Source organism: Sus scrofa, chromosome 2, assembly GCF_054392235.1.
Source record: "Sus scrofa isolate SSC_HxYL_T2T_F1_AM1 chromosome 2, Sscrofa_HxYL_maternal_Yorkshire_Landrace_v2.0, whole genome shotgun sequence".
Taxonomy (NCBI): Eukaryota; Metazoa; Chordata; class Mammalia; order Artiodactyla; family Suidae; genus Sus; species Sus scrofa.
Genome location: NC_139384.1, coordinates 90,592,390 through 90,616,264, shown reverse-complemented (window position 1 = coordinate 90,616,264; position 23,875 = coordinate 90,592,390). Strand labels below are relative to the sequence as shown.

The 23,875-nt window shown below is 48.3% G+C and overlaps 2 protein-coding genes across 25 annotated transcripts in view; both read right to left on the bottom strand.

The window, feature by feature from the left end:
- PHYKPL (5-phosphohydroxy-L-lysine phospho-lyase) overlaps positions 1 to 18,149 on the bottom strand; it is a 48,621-nt gene extending 30,472 nt beyond the window's left edge. For 5 of the 14 annotated variants that reach the window (XR_002341728.2, XR_014837994.1, XM_021084360.2 and 2 more), the window contains exons 1-8: positions 17,679 to 18,149; positions 16,749 to 16,867; positions 15,017 to 15,176; positions 11,473 to 11,547; positions 10,797 to 10,884; positions 10,603 to 10,719; positions 8,788 to 8,870; positions 8,306 to 8,531 (exon numbers count right to left, since the gene is read on the bottom strand). Coding sequence is in view for 9 of the 14 variants with exons in the window: in XM_021084360.2 (XP_020940019.2) it covers positions 8,306 to 8,531; positions 8,788 to 8,870; positions 10,603 to 10,719; positions 10,797 to 10,884; positions 11,473 to 11,547; positions 15,017 to 15,176; positions 16,749 to 16,867; positions 17,679 to 18,118 (1,308 nt within the window). In the remaining 5 variants the exon portion in view is untranslated. Of the gene's footprint in view, positions 1 to 8,305; positions 8,532 to 8,787; positions 8,871 to 10,602; positions 10,720 to 10,796; positions 10,885 to 11,472; positions 11,548 to 15,016; positions 15,177 to 16,748; positions 16,868 to 17,544 lie in introns of all 14 variants that reach the window. The other 9 variants (XR_014837995.1, XR_014837996.1, XM_085013709.1 and 6 more) reach the window with 3 other exon arrangements.
- A 995-nt stretch (positions 18,150 to 19,144) lies between these two features.
- Positions 19,145 to 23,875, bottom strand: part of COL23A1 (collagen type XXIII alpha 1 chain) — a 375,676-nt gene continuing 370,945 nt past the window's right edge. For all 11 annotated transcript variants that reach the window (XM_085013695.1, XM_085013696.1, XM_085013701.1 and 8 more), the window contains one exon: positions 19,145 to 23,531. In XM_085013695.1, the coding sequence (XP_084869821.1) occupies positions 23,529 to 23,531 (3 nt within the window). In that variant the 3' untranslated portion in view covers positions 19,145 to 23,528. The remainder of the gene's footprint in view (positions 23,532 to 23,875) is intronic.

Here is a 23,875-nt window from a genome sequence, read left to right as displayed (position 1 = left end):
GCCGCTGGCCTACACCACAGCCACAGCAATGCCAGATCCAAACCGCGTCTGGGACCTACACTACAGCTCACAGCAAGGGCAGATCCTTAACCCACTGAACTAGATCAGGGATTGAATCTTCGTCCTTGCGTATCCTAGTCAGATTCCCTTATGATGCGCCACAATGGGAACTCCCAGGCTTTTTTTCCCTTCTTTTTACAGGTGCACCTGCTGCATATGGAAGTTCCTGGATCAGGGGACATATCAGAACTGCAGCTGAGGTCTACACCACAGCCACAGTAACACTGGATCTGGGCCCTATCTGTGACTTATGCCACAGTTTGCAGCACTGCTGGGTCTTTAACGCACTGAGTGAGGCCAGGGAGTGAACTATCATCCTCACAGAGATAAGGTCAGGTCCTTAGCCCACTGAGCCACAATGGGAACACCAACTAAGACTTTTTGGTTTTGACACTAAAAGAAAAGGTAACAAAAGCAAAAATAAACAGATGGGAGGACATTAAACTGAAAAGCTTCTGCACAAAAAAGGAAACCATCAACAAAATGAGAAGTCAGTTCCCACTGTGGCGCAGGAGGTTAAGAAACCCACTGCAGGAGTTCCTGTTGTGACTCAGTGGTAATGAACCTGACTAGTGTCCATGAGGATATCGGCAGATTTTTCAACAGAAACTCTGCAGGCCAGAAGGGAGTGGCATGATATACTCAACGTGATGAAAGGAAAAAACCTCCAACCAATTTTACTCTACCCAGCAAGGCTCTTGTTCAGATTTGAAGGAGAAATCAAAACCTTCACAGATAAGCAAAAGCTGAGAGAATTCAGCAACACCAAACCAGCCTCACGACAAATACTAAAGGAACTTCTCTAGGCAGAAAAGAACAAGAGAAGAAGAAAAGAAAAAAGAGCATCAAAAACAAATCCAAAGTAATTAATAAAATGGCAATAAGAACATACATATCAATAATGTCCTTAAATGTGAATGGACTAAATGCCCCAACCAAAAGACACAGACTGGCTGAATGGATACAAAAACAAGACCCATATATATGCTGTCTTCAAGGGACCCACTTCACTTCTAGGGACACATAGAAATTGAAAGTGAGAGGATGGAAGAAAATATTTCATGCAAACGGGGATCAAAAGAAATCTGGAGTAGCAATACTCATATCAGACAAAATAGACTTTAAAATGAAGAATATTTTCAGGGACAAAGAAGGACATTACATAATGATCAAAGGATCAACCCAAGAAGATGATATAACAATTTTAAATATCTAAGCACCCAACACAGGTTCACCCAATATATAAGGCAACTGCTAACAACCTTAAAAGGAGAAATTGACAATAACACAGTCATAGTGGGGGACTTTAACACCCCACTTACAGCAATGGACAGATCGACCAGACAGAAAATCAATAAGGAAACACAGGCTCTGAATGAAGCATTAAACCAGATGGACTTAATAGATATTTATAGGACATTTCATCCAAAAGCAACAGAATACACATTCTTCTCAAGTGCACATGGGACATTCTCTAACATTGATCATATCCTGGGCTACAAATCCAACCTCAGTAACTTTAAGAAAATTGAAATCATATCAAGCATTTTTTTCTGACCACAATGCTATATGACTGGAAATCAACAACAAGAAAAAATCTGCAAAAAACACAAACAGGTGGAGACGAAACAACATGCTACTAAACAACCAATGGATCATTGAAGAAATCAAAGAGGAAATTAAAAAATACCTGGCAGCAAATGACAACGAAGATATGACACTCCAAAACCTATGGGATGCAGCAAAAGCTGTTCTTTTTCTTTTTTTTAAATTTTTTTTATTTTCCCACTGTATAGCAAGGGGGTCAGGTTATCCTTACATGTATACATTACAATTACAGTTTTTCCCCCACCCTTTCTTCTGTTGCAACATGAGTATCTAGACATAGTTCTCAGCAAAAGCTGTTCTAAGAGGAAAGTTTATAGCAATACAAGCCCACCTCAGGAAACAAGAAAAAGCTCAAATAAACAAGCTAACTTTACATCTAAAGCAGCTCGAGAGAGAAGAACAGACAAGACCTAAAGTTAGTAGAAGGAAAGAAATCATAAAGATCAGAGCAGAAATCAATGAAATAGAAATAAATAAAACCATAGAAAAGATCAATGAAACAAAAAGCTGGTTCTTTGAAAAGATCAACAAAATTGATAAACCCCTAGCCAGACTTATCAAGCAAAAAAGAGAGAGGACTCAAATCAATAAAATTCGAAATGAAAAATGAGAAGTAATAACGGACACCACAGAAACACAAAGGATCATAAGAGACTACTATATGCAACTATATGCCAATAAAATGGAAAACCTAGAAGAAATGGACAAATTCTTAGAAAAGTACAATCTTCCTAAGACTAAACCAAGATGAAATAGAGAAGAAATATATCTCATAGTAAATAAGTGCATAATCCACCATGAAGGGGGTCATTTGACATCATTCTTGGAATGCTGAAGTCTCCTTAGATCTGATTCTGATTTCCTCTCCATCAAAGAATTTATGATAATTATAATTAAATAATGCAACTGTACAATTAAATAATACAGTTCTACAATTGCATTGTTAATAACCATTTCTCTCCATGGTACAATGTAAGGTCTATAATGTCTTGTTTATTATCACATCACCTAGAATGGTGTAATGCCTATAGTGAAGAATCAATAAGATGTAACAAGTTGTGAGGACATATTTATATAGTTATGCTGTTTTTTAACCAATTTATGCATTTTATATTTTAATTATTTTCAGAGGGTGTATTATTTTTGTTATTCTTACCAGTTAAGTTATTCTTTTTATTATGCTATATAAAATATTTAATGGTATATAAGGCTTTCTTCTTTATATATTTTTTTATTTTTTATTTTTAAATTTTTTTGTCTTTTTGCTATTTCTTTGGGCCGCTCCCACGGCATATGGAGGTTCCTGGGCTAGGGGTCGAATCGGAGCTGTAGCCCCTAGCCTACGCCAGAGCCACAGCAATGTGGGATCCGAGCCGCGTCTGCGGCCTACACCACAGCTCACAGCAATGCCGGATTGTTAACCCACTGAGCAAGGGCAGGGACTGAACCCGCAACCTCATGGTTCCTAGTCAGATTGGTTAACCACTGCGCCACGACGGGAACTCCGCTTTCTTCTTTATAAATTTTAGTTGCATAATATACACAATTTTAATATAATGCTAATTTTTAAAGAAAAATTGAAATGTAATAGATAATACTAAATAGTAAAGATGAAAGCCATACAAAATGGGATAAAGCACAGAATAAATTTCCTATTTGTCTCAGTATATTTTCCATTCCACTTCTCCAGAGGGAGTCACTTAATCTGTTTCTTAAGATCCATGATATAATAATCTGTGTGAATGTAATTGTGTTTAAATATATGTATTTTATTCTGTAAAAAAAATTAAAAAACAAACAAAAAAGAAAACAAAAAACAACCTCCCCACCCCGGCCCAAACCAAAAAACCCCTGAACTCTTAGATACAGAGAACAGACTGGTGATTGCCAAAGGTGGAGATGGGCAAAATGGGTGAAGGAGATCAAATAGTATAAACTTTCAGCCTTTTTAAAAAAAGTTTTTTAGGGCCACAGCCACAGCATGATGAAGTTCCCAGGCTAGAGGTCAAATCACCACAGCCAAGGTAATGCCAGATCCAAGTTGCGTCTGTGACCTATACCACATCTCATGGCAATGCTGGATCCTTAATCCACTGAGCAAGGCCAGGGAACGAACCCATGTCCTCATGGATACTAGTCAGAGTCGTTACTGCTGAGCCACGATGGGAACTCCACAAACTTGGAGTTATAAAATAGTTAAGTCCCAGGAATGTAATGTGTACCATAGTGGCTGTAGTTAACAATGCTGTATTGTATGGATGAAAGCTGCTAAGAGAGTAAATCTGTTTTTTGTTTTTTGTTTTTGTCTTTTTGCCTTTGCTAGAGCCGCTTCCCGCGGACTAATCGGACCTGTAGCCCGGCCTATGCCAGAGCCACAGCAACGCGGGATCTGAGCTGCGTCTGCGACCTACACCACAGCTCACGGCAACGCCAGATCGTTAACCCACTGAGCAAGGGCAGGGATCGAACCCACAACCTCATGGTTCCTAGTCAGATTCATTAACCACTGCGCCACAACGGGAACTCCAAGAGAGTAAATCTTTAAAGTTCTCATCACAAGAAAAAAAAAAAAAACAAACCTGTAACTGCATGGTGATGAATGTTAACTATTAACTAGAATCATTGTGGTGATCATACTATACATATATATATATATATATATACGCATAAGTATTGAATCATTATGTTGTACATCTGAAACAAATAAAATGTTATACATTGGTTACACCTCAATCAAGAAAAAGATTCAGTGCCCTAAGAACACAAACAAAAATAGATACATCTGTATACACACGGTTAATAGTCTCAAAATATATGAAGCAAAAATTAATAGTATTAAAAAAATGTGAACACTATTACAGGAAAAAATCAGTTTTTCATCACAGTGTGAGATTTCAACATAGTCCTCAATTACTAATAGGTTAAGAGGAAAAAATCCCAGCAAGAATACAGAAGATTCAAACAACATGATTAACAAGTATGGCCTAAGAGACCTTCAGAGAGTTCCACAAACAACATTTAGAGGACCTACATTTTTCTCAAGGATGTGCAGAACAACCAAGTACCTCAACACACTTTACATACTAAGTGTCAAGAGAATAAGTACCACACAAGACATGACCTTTGACTTCAGTGTCAGTTAGTCAGAAGTTAAGAAGGTGTGAAAAACCTCCAACTGAATGATAACGCAGTGGTTCTCAAACTTTTGGTCTTAGAATCCCTTTATACTCTCAAAAATTATTGAGGAAGCCGAAGAGCTTTTATTTATTTGGATAATATCTATTGACACTTACTGTATAGAAATTAAAACTGAGAAATTTGAAAAATATGCTGTGCTATACCACATTGTCAAACAGAAGAATAAAAACCACACAGTCATCTCGGAGTTCCTGTTGTGGCGCAGTGGAAACGAATCTGACTAGGAACAATGAGGTTACGGGTTCGATCCCTGGCCTTGATCAGTGGGTAAAGGATGTGGCGCTGCCATGAGCTATAGTGTAGGTCACAGATGCGGCTCCGATCTGGTGTTGCTGTGGTTCTGGTGTTGGCTGGCAGCTGTAGCTCTGATTAGATCCCTAGCCTGGGAACCTCCACATGCCATGGGTGTTGCCCTAAAAAAATAAAAACAAACAAAAAACCATACGTCATCTCAATAGATGCAGAAAAAGCTTTTGACAAAATTCGACATCCATCTTTGATAAAAACTGTCCAGAAAGTGGGCATAGAGGGAACCTACCTCAACAAAGTAAAGGCCATTCATTCTAAATGGTGAAAGGCATTTCCACTAAGATCAGGAACAAGATAAAGATGTCCACTCTCACCACTTTTATTCTACAGTTTTGGAAATCCTCACTACAGTAATGAGAGAAGAAATAAAAGGAATCCAAACTGGAAAAGAAGAAGTAAAACTGTCACTGTTTGCAGATGACATGATACTATACAGAGAAAATCCTAAAGATGCTATCAGAAAACTACTAAAGTTCATCAATAAAATTGATAGTTATAGGATACAAAATTAACACACAGAAATCTCTTGCATTCCTATACACTAACAATGAAAGAGCAGAAAGAGAAGTTAAGGAAACAATCCCATTTACTATTGTATCAAAGAGGAATAAATACCTAGGAATAAACCTACCTAAAGAGGCAAAAGACCTGCACTCTGAAAACTTTAAGATATTGATAACACAGTGAAATTGAAGATGACACAACCAGATGGAAAGATATACCATGCTCTTAGATTGGACAAATCAATATTGTCAAAATGACCATACTAAGGCAATCTACAAATTCAGTGCAATCCCTATTAAATCATCCATGGCATTTTTCATAGAAGTAGAACAGAATATTTTAAAATTCTAACACAAAAGACCCTGGACAGCCAAAGCAATCTTGAGAAAGAAAAACAGAGCTCCCTGACTTCAGACTATATTACAAAGCTACAGTCATAAAAACAGTATGGTACTGGAGTTCCTGCTGTGGCTCACTGGTAACGAACCCAATTAGTATCCATGAGGATAATGGTTCAATCCCTGGCCTCACTCAGTGGGTTAAGGATCTGGCATTGCTATGAGCTGTGGTATAGGTTGTGTTGCTGTGTCTATGGTGTAGGCTGGCAGCTGCAGCTCTGATTGAACCTCTAGCCTGGGAACTTCCATATGCTGCTGGTATGGCCCTAAAAAGCAAAACCAAACCAAAGCAAAACAAAAAAACAGCACACACACACACACAATCCCAAGCAAACAACAACAGAAACCCCACCACCACCACTACCACCAAAAACTGGTATGGTACTGGCACAAAAACAGACACATAGATCAATGGGACAGAATAGAGAGCCTAGATATAAACCCACATACTTATGGTTAACTAATCTATAACAAAGGAAGCAAGAATATACAATGGAGAAGAGACAGTCTCTTCAGTAAGTGGGGCTGGCAAAAAAAAAAAGTGGTGCTGGGAAAACTGGACAGTTACATGTAAAAGAATGTAATTAGAACATTTTTCATAACATAAGCAAAAATAAACACAAAATGGATTAAAGAGCTAGATGACTTGAAACCATAAAATTCCTAGAAGAAAGCAAAGAAAACAAAAGCAAAAATAAACAAATGGGATCTAATTAAATTTAAAAGCTTTCGCACAGAAAAGGAAACCATAAAAAAAAAAAAGACAACCCACAGAATGGGAGAAAATATTTGCAAATGAAGCAACTGACACGGGATTAATCTCCAAAATATATACATCTCATGCAGCCTTATATAAAAAATAACTAAATTAAAAAATGGTCAGAAGATCTAAACAGACATTTCTCCAAAGAAGACAGATGGCCAAAAAGCAAATGAAAAAATACTCCACATCACTAATTATTAGGGAAATGCAAATCAAAACTATAATGAGGTACCACCTCACACCAGTCAGACTAGCCATCATCAAAATATCCTCGGAGTTCCTGTCGTGGCGCAGTGGTTAATGAATCTGACTAGGAACCATGAGGTTGTGGGTTCAGTCCCTGCCCTTGCTCAGTGGGTTAACGATCCGGCATTGCCGTGAGCTGTGGTGTAGGTCGCAGATGTGGCTCGGATCCTGTGTTGCTGTGGCTCTGGCGTAGGCTGGTGGCTACAGCTCCGATTAGATCCCTAGCCTGGGAACCTCCACATGCCGCAGGAGTGGCCCAAGAAATAGCAAAAAGACAAAAAAAGACAAAAAAAAAAAAAAAATCCTCAAATGCCAAATGCTGGAGAGGGTGTGGAGAAAAGGGAACCCTCCCACATGAGTGATGGGAATGTAAACTGGTGCAACCACTATGGAGAACAGTATGGATACTCCTTAAAAAATGAAATACGGAAGTACTATATGATCCACTAATCCTACTTCTGGGCATACAGATGGAGAAAACCATATTTCTAAAAGATGCATGTATCCCAACGTTCACAGCAGCACTATTTACAGTAGCCAAGACATGGAAGAAACCTAATGTCCATCCACAGACTAATGGATTAAGACATGGACACAATGGAATACCATTCAGCCAACGGCAAATATACACATTGGAATACCATTCAGCCACAAAAAAGAACGAAATAATGCTATTTGCAGCAACATGGATGGACCTAGAGATTATCATACTAAGTGAAGTAAGTCAGAGAAAGACAAATATCATATGAGATCACCAATATAGAATCCAATAAAAATAACAGAACTTAATCACAAAACAGAAACAGACTCAAAGATTTTATGATTACCAAAGGGGAAATGGAGGGGAAGGGGTAAATTAGGAGACAGGATTAACACATACACAGTATTGTATATAAAATAGGTAAGTAACAAGCATATAGAACAGGAAAATCTACTCAATACTGTGTAATAACCTATATGGGAAAATAATCTGAAAAGGAATGAACATATGTATAACTGATTCACTTCCCTGTACACTTGAAACTAACACAACATTGTAAGTAAACTATATTCCAATAAAACTTAATTTAAAAAAAGCTATTTAAAAATAAAAAACCCACTGCATGTTAACATATTTATGAAAAGTAACTATATTTACCAAAAAAGTGAGTGAGAAGTAGTGGTCTTGGTCTGTATGGAAGCCACCCCCGGTGCTTCCTGGCCCTGGAGTCTCACTCACCGTGTTGAAGTACTCGACGCCGGTGGCTTCAAATGCCCTTGCTACAGCTTGGGTTGTGGCCACGCAGGCCACAGGGTGGCCATTGCCAATGGACTTGCCCATGGTGACAATGTCGGGGACAAAGTCTTCCCCCTGCAGCTGGAAGGCCCAGAAGTGCTTGCCCACTCGGCCAAAGCCCACTTGAATCTCATCTGCAACAAAGACCCCTCCGGCCTTGTGGATGTGCCTGTGGCAGAAGACACATGGCTGACAGGGGACTGTGGTGACAGGGAGCAGACCATGGGAGGTCTTGGGACTCTGAAGCCTGGATCTGCCAAGCTGGAACCATAGACAGTTGGCCTTCTCAGAGTCACTATTTTTTTCAGGAGCTTTGTCTGAAAATTCTGGTAAACAGGCCAGGCTGAGGTGGGGATTGGGAACAAAAGTTGGGAAACCCCACTAGAGCCCTGCCCTCCCTGGGGCAGCCTCTCCCATCTACTCACTCTGCCACCTCCGGGAAGAAGCCAGCCGGGGGAACAATCTGCCCTCCCACACTGGGCAGAGACTCGGCAAAGAACGCTGCAATCTGTGGAGGAGGAGGGAATGCCACAGTGGAGGGGCTGAGCTGCAGGCAAGTCGAGAGTGGCCTGCTGGTGCTGGCTCAGTGCTGGCTCCCAGCAAGATGAGTTAATTATCACTGTACCCCCACTTTGGGTCCCACATCACATCTGAGGGTCTGTGACATCATTTTTTCAGGCCTCGAATCAATTCTTACCACCTGGATGCCTCCAGATCCCTTATACTTGGCCTGCTCCAGACAAAATCCACCAACTTCTCCCCTATTAGTGTCCCATCCCTCCTACCTAGGACAGAAATCTAGCCCCATCCTTGATCTGCCTCCTTCTTCATCCATCATCAGCACAGTCTCTGACTCTACTCCTTGTAATACCTCTGCACCCACTTTTCTTTTCCGCCTGGACTCCCCTGCCTCCTGGCATATCTGCCAGTTTCTGCCTTGGCCTCTTGCAGGTACGTTTTAACTGGACCTCCACTGGCCACCAGGGTGATGCCTCTACCCAGATGCTGAGCTTGTCACTGCCCTGTTTAAAGCCCCTCAATGACCCTTTTGCTTATAGTGATGATCTCCAAACTGTGTTCTGCCTTGGAGTCACTTCAGAGGCTACTGCTGGGATGAAGCAGGGGCCAGTGGGGTGGGAAACCGGTCCCTGACTCATGCTGCCACTGGAGCAAGCTCTTTTCTGGTTTTATATATGTAGATGCAGAGCATCTGAAATGCACAGGCCAGGCTTCCTGGATTTGGCTCTGCCAACCTTTCTGGCCTGTCTTTGTTGTGTTCAGTAAAGCCTTCCGGAGAGCCCTCAAACCAATCCTCCCCTCTGCTGCTGCTGTAGTCGCTGCCCTTCAGGGTACAACACCTCTTTCCTGTCTCTGCCCTGCAATCCATCTCCACTATGCTGCCCTGGGTGGGTCTTCCCATGGCTCACTGGCGCCAACAGGGCCTCCTTGTCACCTGCCCCCACACTGGCCCCATTCAAGTGTATCCCCTGGTCTTATTTCTCTTAAAAGTCTATAAAGGTGGAGTTCCCGTCGTGGCGCAGTGGTTAACGAATCCGACTAGGAACCATGAGGCTGCAGGTTCAATCTCTGGCCTTGCTCAGTGGGTTAAGGATCCGGCATTGCCGTGAGCTGTGGTGTAGGTCGCAGATGCGGCTCGGATCCCGCGTTGCTGTGGCTCTGGCATAGGCCAGTGGCTACAGCTCCGATTGGACCCCTAGCCTGGGAACCTCCAAATGCCATGGGAGCGGCTCAAGAAAAGGCAAAAAAAAAAAAAAAAAAAAAGTCTGTAAAGGTTCCCCATGGCCTCTAGCCCCTCAGCTAGAGGGTACTTGCAGTCCTCCGGCCTACGGTCCTGCTGCCTGTCTAGCCTCATCTCCTGGCTGCTCAGCCTGGCCCCACACTCATGTGGTTCCTCAGAGGCAGCCCCTCTGTTGAGGATGCCTTTCTTTGTCTACCTCTTACCCCACCTTGAATGGCTAACTCCTACTCACCATGTATAATTGAAGTCACACAGCACCCCCTCCTCGGGGGCCCCTTCACCCCCATACTAGTCAAGCCTAGGCCCCTGGACTCTAGTAATGCCCAGGGCATATCTCTACTGAAACTCTGAGCAATTAACCCCCCGACTAGATTCCCCAAGGGCAGGCCCTGGTTCCGATTTCTCTCAGGGTCCCCAAGATCCAGCCCAGGAATAGCAGCATTCACTGTTTGCTGGACCAGATCCTCATAGATGAGGTTACCTTCCTGCCCTTCTCCTGTGCGCTGCTGACCACACGTTTCACCTCGCTGGCGTAGGCCACAGCTGGATTGGGGTGGTCTTCCCGGTAGAGGCCCCGGTAGGTGTCTGGGAGAGGGGCCTGTGGGGAGTGACAGCACCATGTCATCCTGGCTGGGCCACGAGCCCCGACCTGTTGCCCACCTGGGCAGCGCATACCACATGGACCCACTCCTTCTGGCCATCCAGGTCGCGGAACTTGTAGGGACTGATGTCGATCAGGGAGCTCAGGTGACCGTGGTAGGCACTGGGGAGATAAAAGGAGAGTGGGCTCAGGCGGCACTGGTCTGGCCCTGACAAGTGTCTCCCCGCCTCAGGAGACACTCAAGGAAGACCAATCTGATAGCCTCTGAGTCTGAGGACCAGGAATGAACACAGGCCTTGGAGTCAGCAAGCCCTCCAGAAAGGCCACTTACTAGCTACTTAACGGCAGCTAATCATTACCATCTTTGGGTTCATTCCCTCCTCTGTAAAGTGGGGGATGGTCCTCCTTCATGGCTGTAATGAATCTTAAATGTGATGAGGCTCTTACCCCAGGCCTGGGTCCTGGGTACAGAAGATACTCAATACAGTGGGAGCCAGTTTTAATACCTAAAATGTGGGACCAGCTCTTACCACTGTTTAAAGCATCGTCTGCTCCTCAGAAGCTGCCGTCACACAAGAGAAGCCTGGGGGGAAATGCTGCCTGCTGTATATGGGGAACGTCTATGCAGCCAGGTTCCCATGCTTCCCTCCAATAGCCCAGGCCCTCATCTCTCCTGCCCAAGGCACCCCAAGCCAGAACCTCACTGATCCTCAAAAAGCGGCAGGCTCATACTCTGGAAACAGTACTTACTGGTCTAATACCACCACGTCCCAGTGTCCTGTGTACTGGCGTGCCAGCCTCAGGGCCAGGTCGTTGGCTTCCGACCTATGACAGAAAAGGTGGGCACTGCTTGGACAGCTGTCCAAGGCCTTGCCCCTGGATAAGTTCTTCCTGCAGAGAAACCTGGAGGGAAGGAGCCTGGCCAGCAGAAAGAAGATTCAGGACACCATTTGTTAGTTGCTTATTCCTTTGGGAATATTTATCAAAGGTCTTCAACATGCTAGGATGCGGGGGTGAAAATAGTTAAGTAAAACAGGCAGGCTCTGGCCCTCGTGGAACTGACACTCTGGTATATGTCACAAAATCCAAAAAACATAGAATGATCATTTGTAAGTGCTACAATGGACACAGGGTAATGAGAGAACCAGGTGGGGCCCTACCTTAGATAAAGGGGTGTTATGAGCTGAATTGTGTCCCCTCAAATTCATGTGTTGAAGCCTTAACATCCAGTACCTCAGAATGTGACTGAACTTAGAGAGAGGGCCTTTAAAGAGGTGATTAAATTAAAATGAGGCCATTTGGACAGTTCCCACTGTGGTGCAGTGGCTTGGGTCACAGCTGTGGCTTAGATTCAATCTCTACAGTCCCCGGCTTGGGAACTTCCATATGCCTCAGATGTGACCAAAAAGAAAAACAACAACAAAAAAGCCAACTGGGTGGCCCAAATCCAGTATGACTGGCATCTTTATAAGAAATGTGGACACATACAGGGACACTCAGAAGAAAGGCCATGTAGGGACAGCAAGAAGGTGGCCACCTGCAACCAAGGAGAGGGGCCTCAAAAAAAACCAAACCTGCCAGCACCTTGACCTTGGATTCTGACTTCCAGGCTGTAGGACACACCTAAGACCCAAAGGGGAAGTTTCTAGACACAGTGAACAGCACGCGCAAAGACCCTGTGAAGGAAAAGAGCTGGGAACTGTGAGAGGGTAAGAGGGGCTTGGCAGCACGCGAGAGGAAGTGGGGAGACAGGGAGGGCAGCAGAAGGAGCCTGGATTTTCTTTTCAGTGCCATGTGGAGCTACTGAAAAGTTTTCATCAGAGAAGGGACATGATTCCCATTTGAAGAGGCAGCCTCTGTGTGTGTCTAACAGAGGAGAAGGGAATTAAAGTGCAAGTGAGGAGACCTAGAAGGAGGACACAAAGGTGAGCACAGGTGGGGGCCAGGCAATGGGGCAAGGAGGACGGAGTCAGAAGACCACTGGAGACCGACAAAGCAGGCCTGACGCAGGACAGGGAGGAGGGCATGTTTCTGGCTTGAGCAGAGGTACATATGGTGCTGCCATCTGCCAGGAGAGATAGGATGGGGGTGGTGGAGAGGGAGGGTTGGTCTTCTTGGGAAGGCCTGGGGTAGGTGCCTGAATATGCCAGGGAGAGCCAGTGCCATGGCCCCACACCAGGTGTTCGAGGGAGACAGTCAACTCTGGATGTCTGGAGGACATGTGATGTTGGAGGTGTTCCAAAGTCAAGTGGATGGTTGGAACCTGGAGGCTGGAACACATGGGAGGCATCTGGGTTGAAGATACAAATTTGAGAGTCACCAGCATGTGGGGGATAAGTAATTCCACGGGAATGGATGTGGTCCGGAAGGGAGAGGGCTCAGAGAGAACCAGCCCTGAGGAACAGAAGAGGAGGAGTCGGTAGAGACAGGAGGAGTGTCCAGAAGCTGGCGGAGAACCAGGAGTGTGCAATGTCTTGGAAGAAGAGCAGAAAGCATTTCCGGAGAGTGGTAACTCGGTCAATATTGCCGAGACAGAGGAAGCCAAGGACAGTAAAGAAACCACTGGATTTGGCAACAGAGAAGTCACTGGAATCCACAGAGTAAATGTGGTGGAATAAGCTACATTATGTCCTTTCCTCCACTGCAGAAGCAGCTCCGACTCCTAGACCCAGCTTTCTGCTCTTTTCTGAAAGGTTCTAGTTCTGGCTCTGCCATCTCCTCTGTGGATGACCCTGGGCAAGCTACTTCCTTTCTTTGAACTGCTATTTCTTTATCTGTAAAAGGAAGGTTATGAGTTAAACTTTCTAGTGGGGAGGGAATCAATGAATGTACTATGTAAATGGCTGGTTCTATGTACACACCATCATTGGCCATTTCTACCTCCACTGCTACACCTAGTGTAGCATCTCCTGTCACTCAGCAACTGAACCGATGCCTAATGATGTCCATTCTTGCTCTCCTCCAGTCCTGATGACATCACTTACCTGATTAAAACCCTCTGATGGCTTCCCAATGCTCTTAGGATAAAAACTTGATTACTCGTTTGACCAATAAAGCTCTTGGTGATGGTCCCTGCCTCTCTCTCCAGCGTCCTTTCACCCTCTGCTCTCCCTCACTGGCCGTCTATCAGCTCAAGTGTGCTGGGTACCAATACCCTTCCTGCCACAGGGCCTTTTGCACAGGCTGTTCTGTGTGATGACCAGCCTTGACAAGAATGCTTCCAGGAGTTCCCGTCGTGGCGCAGTGGTTAACGAATCCGACTAGGAACCATGAGGTTGCGGGTTCGATCCCTGCCCTTGCTCAGTGGGTCAAGGTTTCGGCGTTGCTGTGAGCTGTGGTGTAGGTCGCAGACGCGGCTCGGATCCTGCGTTGCTGTGGCTCTGGCGTAGGCTGGCAGCTACAGCTCCGATTAGACCCCTAGCCTGGGAACCTCCATATGCCGCGAGAGCGGCCCAAGAAATGGCAAAAAGACAAAAAAAAAAAAAACAAAAAACAAAAAAAACAACATAATTAAAAAAAAAAAAAAAAAAAAAAAAAAAAGAATGCTTCCAATGGAGTGGGCAGCACCCTACCTTCCTCCTCATCTAGTGATCTCCTAGTCAGCTCTCAGCCTAACATTACTTCTTTAGGGAAGCCTTCCCTGACTTCCTCTCAGAGCAGGCCAGGTCACCCTACTGTTTCTTTCTTTCTTTTTGCTTTTTAGGGCCACATTCATGGCACATGGAGGTTCCCAGGCTAGGGGTCAAATCAGAGCTATAGCTGCCAGCCACAGCCACAGCCACGCCAGATCCTTAACTGACTGATCGAGGCCAGGGACTGAACCTGCAACCTCGTGGTTCCTAGTCAGATTCGTTTCCACTGCACCACAATGGAAACTCCTCCTATTACTGTTTCTATGTCTGATTACTTCCTATATTTTTCCTCCAGACAAGGACCCCTCTTTGTAACTTCAAATCTCTTTGAGGAATCATTAATGTTCCTGTTCCTTATGGAGCAGGAATTTTGGCCGTAGCTCCCACCACTGCACCTGCATATTCCTAAGGCAGAAATTAAGGAATCTTGCTAAGCCCCAGCAATGATCCTGGAAGGGACATAGTGGCATCTCTTACTAAGAGAATAGGAAACTGGACTGACAGAGAAGCAGCAGGGCCCATGGCTGGGAAGTGCATGTACCCAGCACACTGAGAGCTGCCTCCTCCTTCACTCAGTCGGCTACACTGTGCTGTGCCCACATGAGCAAATCTCCCCATCGCTGTCTCACTCTCTTGCTGGTGGCTGGCCGTAGCACACTTACCCAGAATTCAGGAAATAAAACACACAGAGCTTCTCCGGCAGGGTCTCTGATAGCCTTTGTGCATAATCCACGATGTTGTCGTGCAGGTAACGGCTATTGGTGTTGAGCACCTGGTTCTGTTCATGTGCTGCTTGGACCACAAGAGGGTGGCAGTGTCCAACTGCAAAAAGGCCACCTCCATCAGAGCCACTCCACTCAGCCAATCCCTCAGCCTCCCCCAGCCCCCATCTGTAAACCCAACTAGGAGAGATGCAGTTATAGAGGGAGAGATGAAGAGGAAAGAGGGGAGTCTGAAGACAGAGGGGGCGAGGCAGAGATGCAGTCTGGAAAGGAGTCCCTGAGATTTTGGCAGAAGGACAAGTTTTCTGGCAGACACTGGATCTAGAAAATCCATGTTCTTTTTTCCCCCCTTTTAATGGCTGCACCTGCAGCATGTGGAAGTTCCCAGGCTAGGGGTTGACTCAGAGCTTCAGCTGCCCGCCTACGCCACAGCAACATTAGATATGAGCCGCATCTGTGATCTACACTGCAGCTTGTAGCAACACCAGATCCTTAACCCAATGAATGAGGCCAGGGACTGATCTCGCATCCTCATGAATACTAGTCAGGTTCTTAACTCACTGAACCACATGGGAACTCTGTAGAAAAACCCATAAGGAAGCTTCTTCAGGCTTTCTGCCTGACAAAGACAAGGAGTGTAGGGTGTGGGAGGTGGAGGGAGTAGGGATTATCTACCTGTGGGCTTGACTTCACCAGTCAGCGGGACTAGAGGTAATGACTGCCAATAACCAAGGGTGATAAAAACAGTGAATGAAGATGTACTGAGGGCTCACCAAGTGCCAAGCACACTCAAAGCAAGTTACATGAACTAACTCATTCAATCCTCCAAAACATCTGGAGGTGTGAACCTAGTATTATCATGTCCGTTTTGCAAATGAACAAACTTCGGCACAGAGACTTAAGAAACTTGCTCAAGATCAGTTAGGGGAGTTTCCACTGTGGCTCAGTGGGTTACGAACCCGACTGGTATCCATGAGGATGTGGATTCAATCCCTGGCCTCCTTCAGTGGGTTAAGAATCCGGCGTTGCTGTGAGCTGGGGTGTAGGTGGCAGATGCAGCTTGGATCCCTAGTTGTTGCAGGTGCAGCTCCAATTGAACCCCTAGCCTGGGAACTTCCATATGCTGCAGGTGTAGTCACAAAAAAACAAAAACAACCCTCAAAGTCAGTAAGTGGAGTACAGGCAGCAGTCTGGAACTACAGTTCCTGATTTTAACTCTACTAACCTCCAATTTCCCTGCTAAGTCACTGGACTCCCTTTTCTTGTAGCAGCTCTGGCGGCCTCATATGGATAACTGAATTCCTACTTCAGTTTCCTTGCCCCGGACCTGAGGTGGTTACTGGGGTTGAAGCCTTGCCATGACCCCCAGGGCTCCACCAGAGTCCTGTTGGCTTGCTGGTCATGGCTGGGCCAAGTGCTGTTCTCTGAGCTCACTGTCAGTCCTAAGTGGAACTAGACCCCCAGACCCAGGTCTCTGATTCCTGCTGGTTCAGCACTGCTATTGCTTGTAAACTTCTAGAGCTACTCCAGAAAGACTGGGCCTACTCAACAGATAGACTCGAACTAAGTTGAACCTGAGTTCTCTGTACCTCTCTACACCCTCAAGATAACCCCTGGGCCAGGTTCACAGCTTTGGTGTTCTGCCCCCACCAGCCTGAGATTTGATACCGACCATGGGCCACATTGTTGATGCAATCGATGTATTCTGCTCCCTCTTCATCGTACATGTACTGTCCTTGGCCTCGGACAATCTTAATAGGATCCTCAGGAAAAAAGAGTTTGCAGGAGTTGCTGTGGGGACAGGCAAGAGATGGACAGATATGTCTTAAGACCTAAAGGGAGAAATCCACACATTATAGCCACTCCCCCACTCCCAGTTTTTTGGAAATGACAAAAGCTTGAAGGGTCCCTGCCTCCAGTCCCCCCACTCCATAGGTGGCTGGAAAGGAGAAAAAGGGATGCGATAAGAAGTTGCTAAAACTTGGGAGTTCCCGTCGTGGCGCAGTGGTCGACTAATCTTACTAGGAACCATGAGGTTGCAGAGTTTGATCCCTGGCCTTGCTCAGTGGGTTAAAGATCCGGCATTGCCGTCAGCTGTGGTACGGTCGCAGACGCGGCTCGGATCCCGAGTTGCTGTGGCTCTGGCGTAGGCCGGCGTCTACAGCTCCGATTAGACCCCTAGCCTGGGAACCTCCATATGCCGCAGGAAGCGGCCCTAGAAAAGGCAAAAAGGCAAAAAGGCAAAAAAAAAAAAAAAAAAAGTTGCTAAAACTTAAAATGTTTAAGTCATCTGAAGGCTATCAGGCTTCATTCATTTCTGCATGTGCCCACTGAGTCCCTTGGGTCCCCGGAAAAGATGGCTGCCCGAGACCTACACAGGCTCCCTTAAGCAGTGTTTCTTTGCTGGGATGGGTGTGAGGAGGGCACCCCCATTAGGTGGCTGGCTCTTGGCCCTAAACAGTCCTTACCAGACAGCCTGCTGCCCTGCTGAGGGCTGGCCTCAAGCTCTAGCCCGAGGCTAACTCAGGCCCCAACCTCCCACGGAGAGCCCCTCAGACACAAGTCAAGGGTAGCCCTTCTCTAAGGCTGCCGGGGAACCAACCCCCACTCCCTTCTTCTGGATTTGTAGTTCCTTCTTAGGTCACTCTCGGGCTCTGTCCAGGTCGGGGGGTGGGCCACCACTGGACCAGATCCGCCTAGGAACCCGAAAGCAGCTGCGAGTGCTGAGAGGACGAGGCAGGCGCGGGAGGCGCGGGAGGCGCGGGAGGCGCGGGAGGCGCGGGAGGCGCGGGAGGCGCGGGAGGCGCGGGAGGCGCGGGAGGCGGCCGCCAGGAGTTGCTGCGCGCGCGCCCGCGCGGCGAGGGGTCCGGGGAGAGAAGAGTTGTGGGCCGGAAGACGCTTGGCCCTGTCGGGCGGGGCTGGGTCCGCGCCGTACATGCGTGCGCCGTGCGCGCGCGCGCCCCCTGCTCTCCCTCCCCGGTACCTGAGCAGCCGCCGCCTGAGGGCCAGAGTCGCGGCCTTCTCGCGCGGGTCCGCGGCCATGGCGTCCTCCGCAGTCGCGCGGAGACGCGGCGCCGCGGGGGGGAGGGGATCCGCGAGGCCACGCCCCGAGGCCACGCCCACTGCAGAACGGACGGGTCTCCGGGCTGCAGATCGCTTTGCAGTCCCGCCCTCAGCTGGTCCGTTTCACGTCTGTTCCTAATTTCATTCGACTAATGAGTCCGGTGGGCTCCTCGCCCCCGAGAAGCTCTTTAGACTTCGCCGCCAAGGAGCCAGGTTTTTGCTCGACTTGGCTAATGCTGACGCACCATGGGCCTCGCACTCCGGGCCCCTGCGGTTTCCCTCCCCAGGAAGGAAGGTTCCCCGGTGACCCCAGGGCTGCTTCTGCACCCGAGGGGGGGCTCTGAGCTTCCGCAGGCCTCACCTGGGTCCTCGAGGTCAGTCTCTCGGCCGCCTTCCCGGTGCATAAATTGGGATGCGCCGTGAGCATTCACCGGGAACGTGTGACAGGCACCCAGCCTAGTGCACAGCTGGGGCCTCAAAGACGGGGAAGCTCAGGAGAAGGACCCGGGACTTCCCAGCCCCGTGAGGAAGCGGCAGGAGGGCCCAGGGCCACTGCAGGGGCAGACTGAGGAGGTCTTGGGGCACATCCTCTGGGCCTCCTGATGGAATCCAGGCGGGGTAAGCACAAGATACAGGCACCCTAAGAGAACCTTACTGTGTTGAGGCAGGAGGAGAGTTAGGAAGCCTCCTGAGCCTTATACATGGCCTCGGACACACAGCAAGTGTTCAGCAGAGGTGGGACTCCCAACTCCAGGGAGAGGAAAATGCCCCTGAAGGACTGGGGAGCTGGGATAGCAGAGAGCTTTCCTTTCCTGGGACTTTGTGTCTTGGTCACCCTAGAACTAGGGTGTGTCGATGCAGGCCTGAGCTGGGTGGTCTGGGCAGGGGGAGGCTCCTGTGGACCCTCCTGTCACTTCTTCATGATTCTTAGCCCTCTGCTTTGCTCCCTCATTGCTGATTTCTTCATCTTTCCCCCGTGCCCCTGTAAAATGCTTAAGGCAGTTATTAAAGAAATTTGGAGTCTCTTTATTGTGGTAACATATACATAATGTAAAATTTACCATTTTAACATTTTAAAGTGTACAAGTTCAGTGGCATTAAGTACATTCACGTGCACCCATCAACCACCATCCATCTCCAGAACGTTTTCATCTTTGCAAACTGAATGGAGTTTCTTTTAACTGTAAAGCTGAATTGAACCTTAGGTATGACTCATGGGAAAAACTTCCTTCCAAATGAACCAAGGGAAGTTGCTTGTGGCCTGTACTTCTTTTCTGAGGGTCAAGCTCCCCTTCCCTGCTGTGAAATGTGAGTGGGAGGTTGCTGGTTTTCTCCATGGATCTGCTCCTCTTTGGTGGAGAAAACCATAGGCGCTGATATGCCCTACCATTCTAGCTTTTCATGTGTATGTTTGTGGGTGCATGTGTTTGTGTGTGTGTGTATGTGTGTGTGTGTGTGTGTGGTAGAGAGAATCTCAGAGTCCTGTATGAGGGCCAATCTTTGGCCCTCTCTTGGGGCCCATGACAGCTCAGAGAAGTCAGGTTGGCTCAGGGACTTTTCCTGCCTTGGGGTAAGAAGGCAGCAGTCAGGCCCAGCTCACATCTCGCAGACATCCAGGGATGTCTAAGGTCAGGAGGTCAGACCAGGCTGGGCCATTTCCGGGGCCAGGAGTATCTGCAACAGCGGCGGAACAACACCAAGAAGCCCCTGCTTCCTCCTGCTCAGAAAAGCCCACTCTGTCCTCCCTCTGGCCCCATGCTAAGCATGCCTCTGTCCATTATCTCATGCCTGACCTCTGAAGTGCCAACAGAGGCCAAGAGGGCAGGGGAAAAGAGGAAGTGGCCGGGTCAAGACTTGAAGCCAGGGCATGTTGTTTGTTGACGCAAGTGGAACTGGCATCCTCGGTGAGATGTTCCATCATTGGGCAGGACTGTCCTATGCGACTGAGATGTTTGCTGTCCCTGGCCCCACCCACTAATGCCAGGAGTGTCTCCTAATCTCTGTGATGACTGAAAGCATCCCATGCATTTCTATCAGTATCCTGGGGGGTTGAGAGGTAGGAGACCTGGGTAAGCCTGCTCCTCTCTGGCCCCAGATTCATCTGCAAAAGTGAACAGTCACCCTTGTGCTTAGTTTAGCTTCCATAGCACACAGTGTGGCTCAATACATGTGCTTCCCTCATTTCTAGATGGGGGTAGTTTGAGGCACAGCTGCCCTCCTTGGCAGGGTCATGTGAGGCCCTACATCTTTGAGGCTCAGCTGTGAGGCAGGATGTTCCCTCAGCAGGGCATTCCCCCGTATATCAGCTGGGACCTTAGCAAGTCATTTACTCTTCTACAGTCTCTTGGCTGCACCCCAAGCTCCTGGAGAACTCTGCAGACTCTAAATTTTGATTGGCAGACCCAAGGATACATAGTGTGAGGCCTCAAGGGGGCAGCCATGGGCCATAAATGGCCCTGTCCTGCTCAGAGGCACTGGAAAGGGACCCCCTTGCTTATCTGGGGGAAGGGGGAACATGTGGCTGCTACTCCCACGAGGGTCTGCCTGCCAGTCACTCAGCATCACGGCCCTGCTCCAGACTCTGCCCTGCCAAGCAATTTTGGAAAGACCAATTGGAGGACATCCAAGAGCCTGGGTCCTGTCCCAAGCCTGTTACCACATCCTGGCTGGCTGTGCATCCCTGGAAGAGGATTTACCCCTCGGAGCCTCACTTTACCCACAGGTAAGACGGAAATAGAAATACCAACCACACAGGCCTTGTCTTTCACAGGGCTGGTGAGGGGTTCCAGTGAGTCACTCTCCAGGTGGAGGAAGGAGTGAAACATGAATTGCAGGCTGCAACATGTCTGTGTGGTGATGCTGGAACGCCAAGTCCCTTGGGTGTCCAATGGTCTCCATCAGTCATCACAGCCCATGTTCCCCTTCCTTTTTTCTTTTTACTTCTTTCTGGCTGCGCCTGTGGCATGTGAAAGTTTCCGGGCTAGGGATCAAATCCTCGCCACAGCAGTGACAACGCCAAATCCTTAACCTGCTGGGCAACCAGGGAAGTCCTTTTCCTTTTCATACTACTGCCTTTCTTGGTGACACACATGACTGGCTGAGCAGCATGGCCTGCCAGTTATTGCCAGCAACTGAGGGCAATGGAGGCGAAGACTTGGCTTATTCCTTCTCCTTAGCCAGTATGTGGTAGGGCCTCTTTGCCAGTTCGTTAGTGAGGAGGCCACATAGTGAGGTCTGAGGGGGCCTCCTATACCATGGCCTCCTTAGGCCTCAGTCATTGGAGGGGGAAGCCTGAAACCCCATCACTGCAGGCCCCTTTTTGTCTCCATCACCCTGGTTGTGCTTGGTTTTGCCACCAGTGGAGTGGGCACATTCACTGGGCCCCTCTCTCAGGATCTAAGGACCAGCTGGGATGAGAGATGTAGAGATGCTCTGTGCAACTGTGGCCCTTGCTTGGTCTTGGAGAGGAGAGAGGGAATTCAGAACCACGGTCGCTTCTGGGTGCTCAACCTGTTTGAGCTTCTTCGTGCATTCCACACAGTTGTTTTTCACTAAGCCACGGTCTGAGTGTAAGCATTGCCGTCTCACTGTACAGATGAGGTGGTGGGTTGAGTTTTCTAGGATGGCTGCGACCAGATCTCCTAGCCCACATTTCCTCCTTAGACTATGATGTTGACCAGTTCCCCTTGAATTAGGGTGAACCTCTGATTCCAGCAGGAGGTGACACCATGTGACTTCTGAAGCTTAGGCATAAAAGGTGACACAGCTTCCACCTGGTCCACCTGGGAATCCAGCACCCATGCTGTGGGGAAGCCCAGACCACATAAAGAGGTATTCTGGCCATCTGAGGTCCCAGGGGACAGCCGGCATCAACTCCCAGGTCGGGGAAAGCTTGAGCGACAACCACCTAGCTGAGCCCATTACCCCCAGAACTATAAGAGAGAAATACAAAGGATTGTTTTTTAAGGCAACAAGTGTTGGTGATTTGTTATGTAGCAGTCACAGGTCATCAGATCAGTGGACACACAGGAGCTCAGTGACATGGGTGACTGGGAAGAGGGCTCAGCTGGTACATAGCAGGGCCAGGCCTTGAGTCTGTATCTTCCTAACTCCAAACCCCATCTTTGCCTTGACCCTAAACCACTCTCTCTGGTTTCTGGGGTGGCTCCAGGCCGGGGACATTCCCTTTATCCCTCTCTACTCAGCAATGGCCAGACTGAAACCCCACTTAGAGGTGGCGCTAGGGGCAGTCTGCAAGGACAGGCACCCAGATACACACTGGTGGTTTATTACACACGACGATATCTGTCTACACAGAGAGGGGAGGCAAGTAGCTAGGCCGGAGCTGGTGGCCGGGGACCCTTGTCAGAGGTGGGGAAGCCTCTTTTCAGAGCATCACTGGCTCAGGACATGGGCCCCCTACCCAGGCCATCCTGGAAGCAGCCCAGAGGCTCTCTTCATATGCACAGCTCATGCAGAGGACACATTTCTGGCAGGCTGACCAGAGTTCCCTTGGGTGGGAGACTAAGGGCCGCTGACACCCAAGCTCTGGGCTGGAGGTCCATCTCCTTAGGCTGGCAAAGTCCCATCACATCCCAGCTCTGGGTGGCATGGAGACAGATGGGAAGCAGCAGATATCCCAGCCTGGGACCGCCACACTCAGAAAGCACAGGGCTCCTTGCAGCTGGGGCCACGCGATGCCATCATAGTGCCCGGCCTCTACTCCTGGCCAGAGGACACTTGTTTTTGCAGCAGGCAGGCTGGCTCCTGAGGCCTCCAGAACTTGGTGGGGTGGAGGGGGGGCTCGATCTGCTTGGGGTGCTTCCTGCAGTTCCCAGTGTCCAGCTGCAAGTGCTGGGTGGGACTCTTGCCCTGCCCTGGTGAACCCAGGGCCCCAGGGGGGGCCCAAAGGGGTGGTCAGCTACCTGGGGCTGAGTGCAGAGGCTGGAGAGGCTGGGAGCAGCTGCATTTGCTATTCAGGCCCTAAGCCTTGGGGAGGGGAGCGCCTGGGCTCCAGAGCTCTGGGGGCTCTTGTAGGCCAGCAGGACAGCCAGAGTCTCTGCTCATCAGGTGACTGAAGGCCCAACCCAGCATCTTTGCAGCTCTCCTGAGCCAGGCTCATTCACCGTCGTCTCCTTCCCGGGAAAGTCAAGTCCTTGTGGGGGGTCTCCGCAAGTACCCAGTGCCCCCAATGGGCCCGTCCACTCTTGTGCCAGCTTCACATGCTGATCGTTCTGGGGCTGGGCCAGGCACACTCTCAAATGTTAAAAGGCCTCAGATATGGTGGTGCATCCCGTGAAGAAAAGATCAATATATTACTGTTTTGTTTTTACAGAAATTCAAAATGTTCACACGGATCTGTACAGGTTGGAAGCTGTGTGCTGGGGAATCACTGGAAAAGGAGGGAAAGACTGAAGGTGAGGAGGGGCCTGAAGGTGAGGAGGGGCCCCGCCCTGGGCATCCCCCACCCTGCCCATTTCCTCGGGAAAGTCCTCTGCCTGCCCCCACCCTTATCCCAGGCTCCTGGGTTCAACCCCCTCCCAGGGGTGGGGCGGTTTGGATAATCCCAGGGGTTTTGATGCCTCTGCACTGGCTGGGCCAGGTGCCGATTGAGCCATTGATGACCAACGTGGGGGGGGGCGGCTGTGCACAACCACCCAGGTCCACACAAAGAGGTCCAGGCCCTGGGCCACATGATGGGAGAGTCAGATCTAGGGTCAACCTGGGGAGACCCAG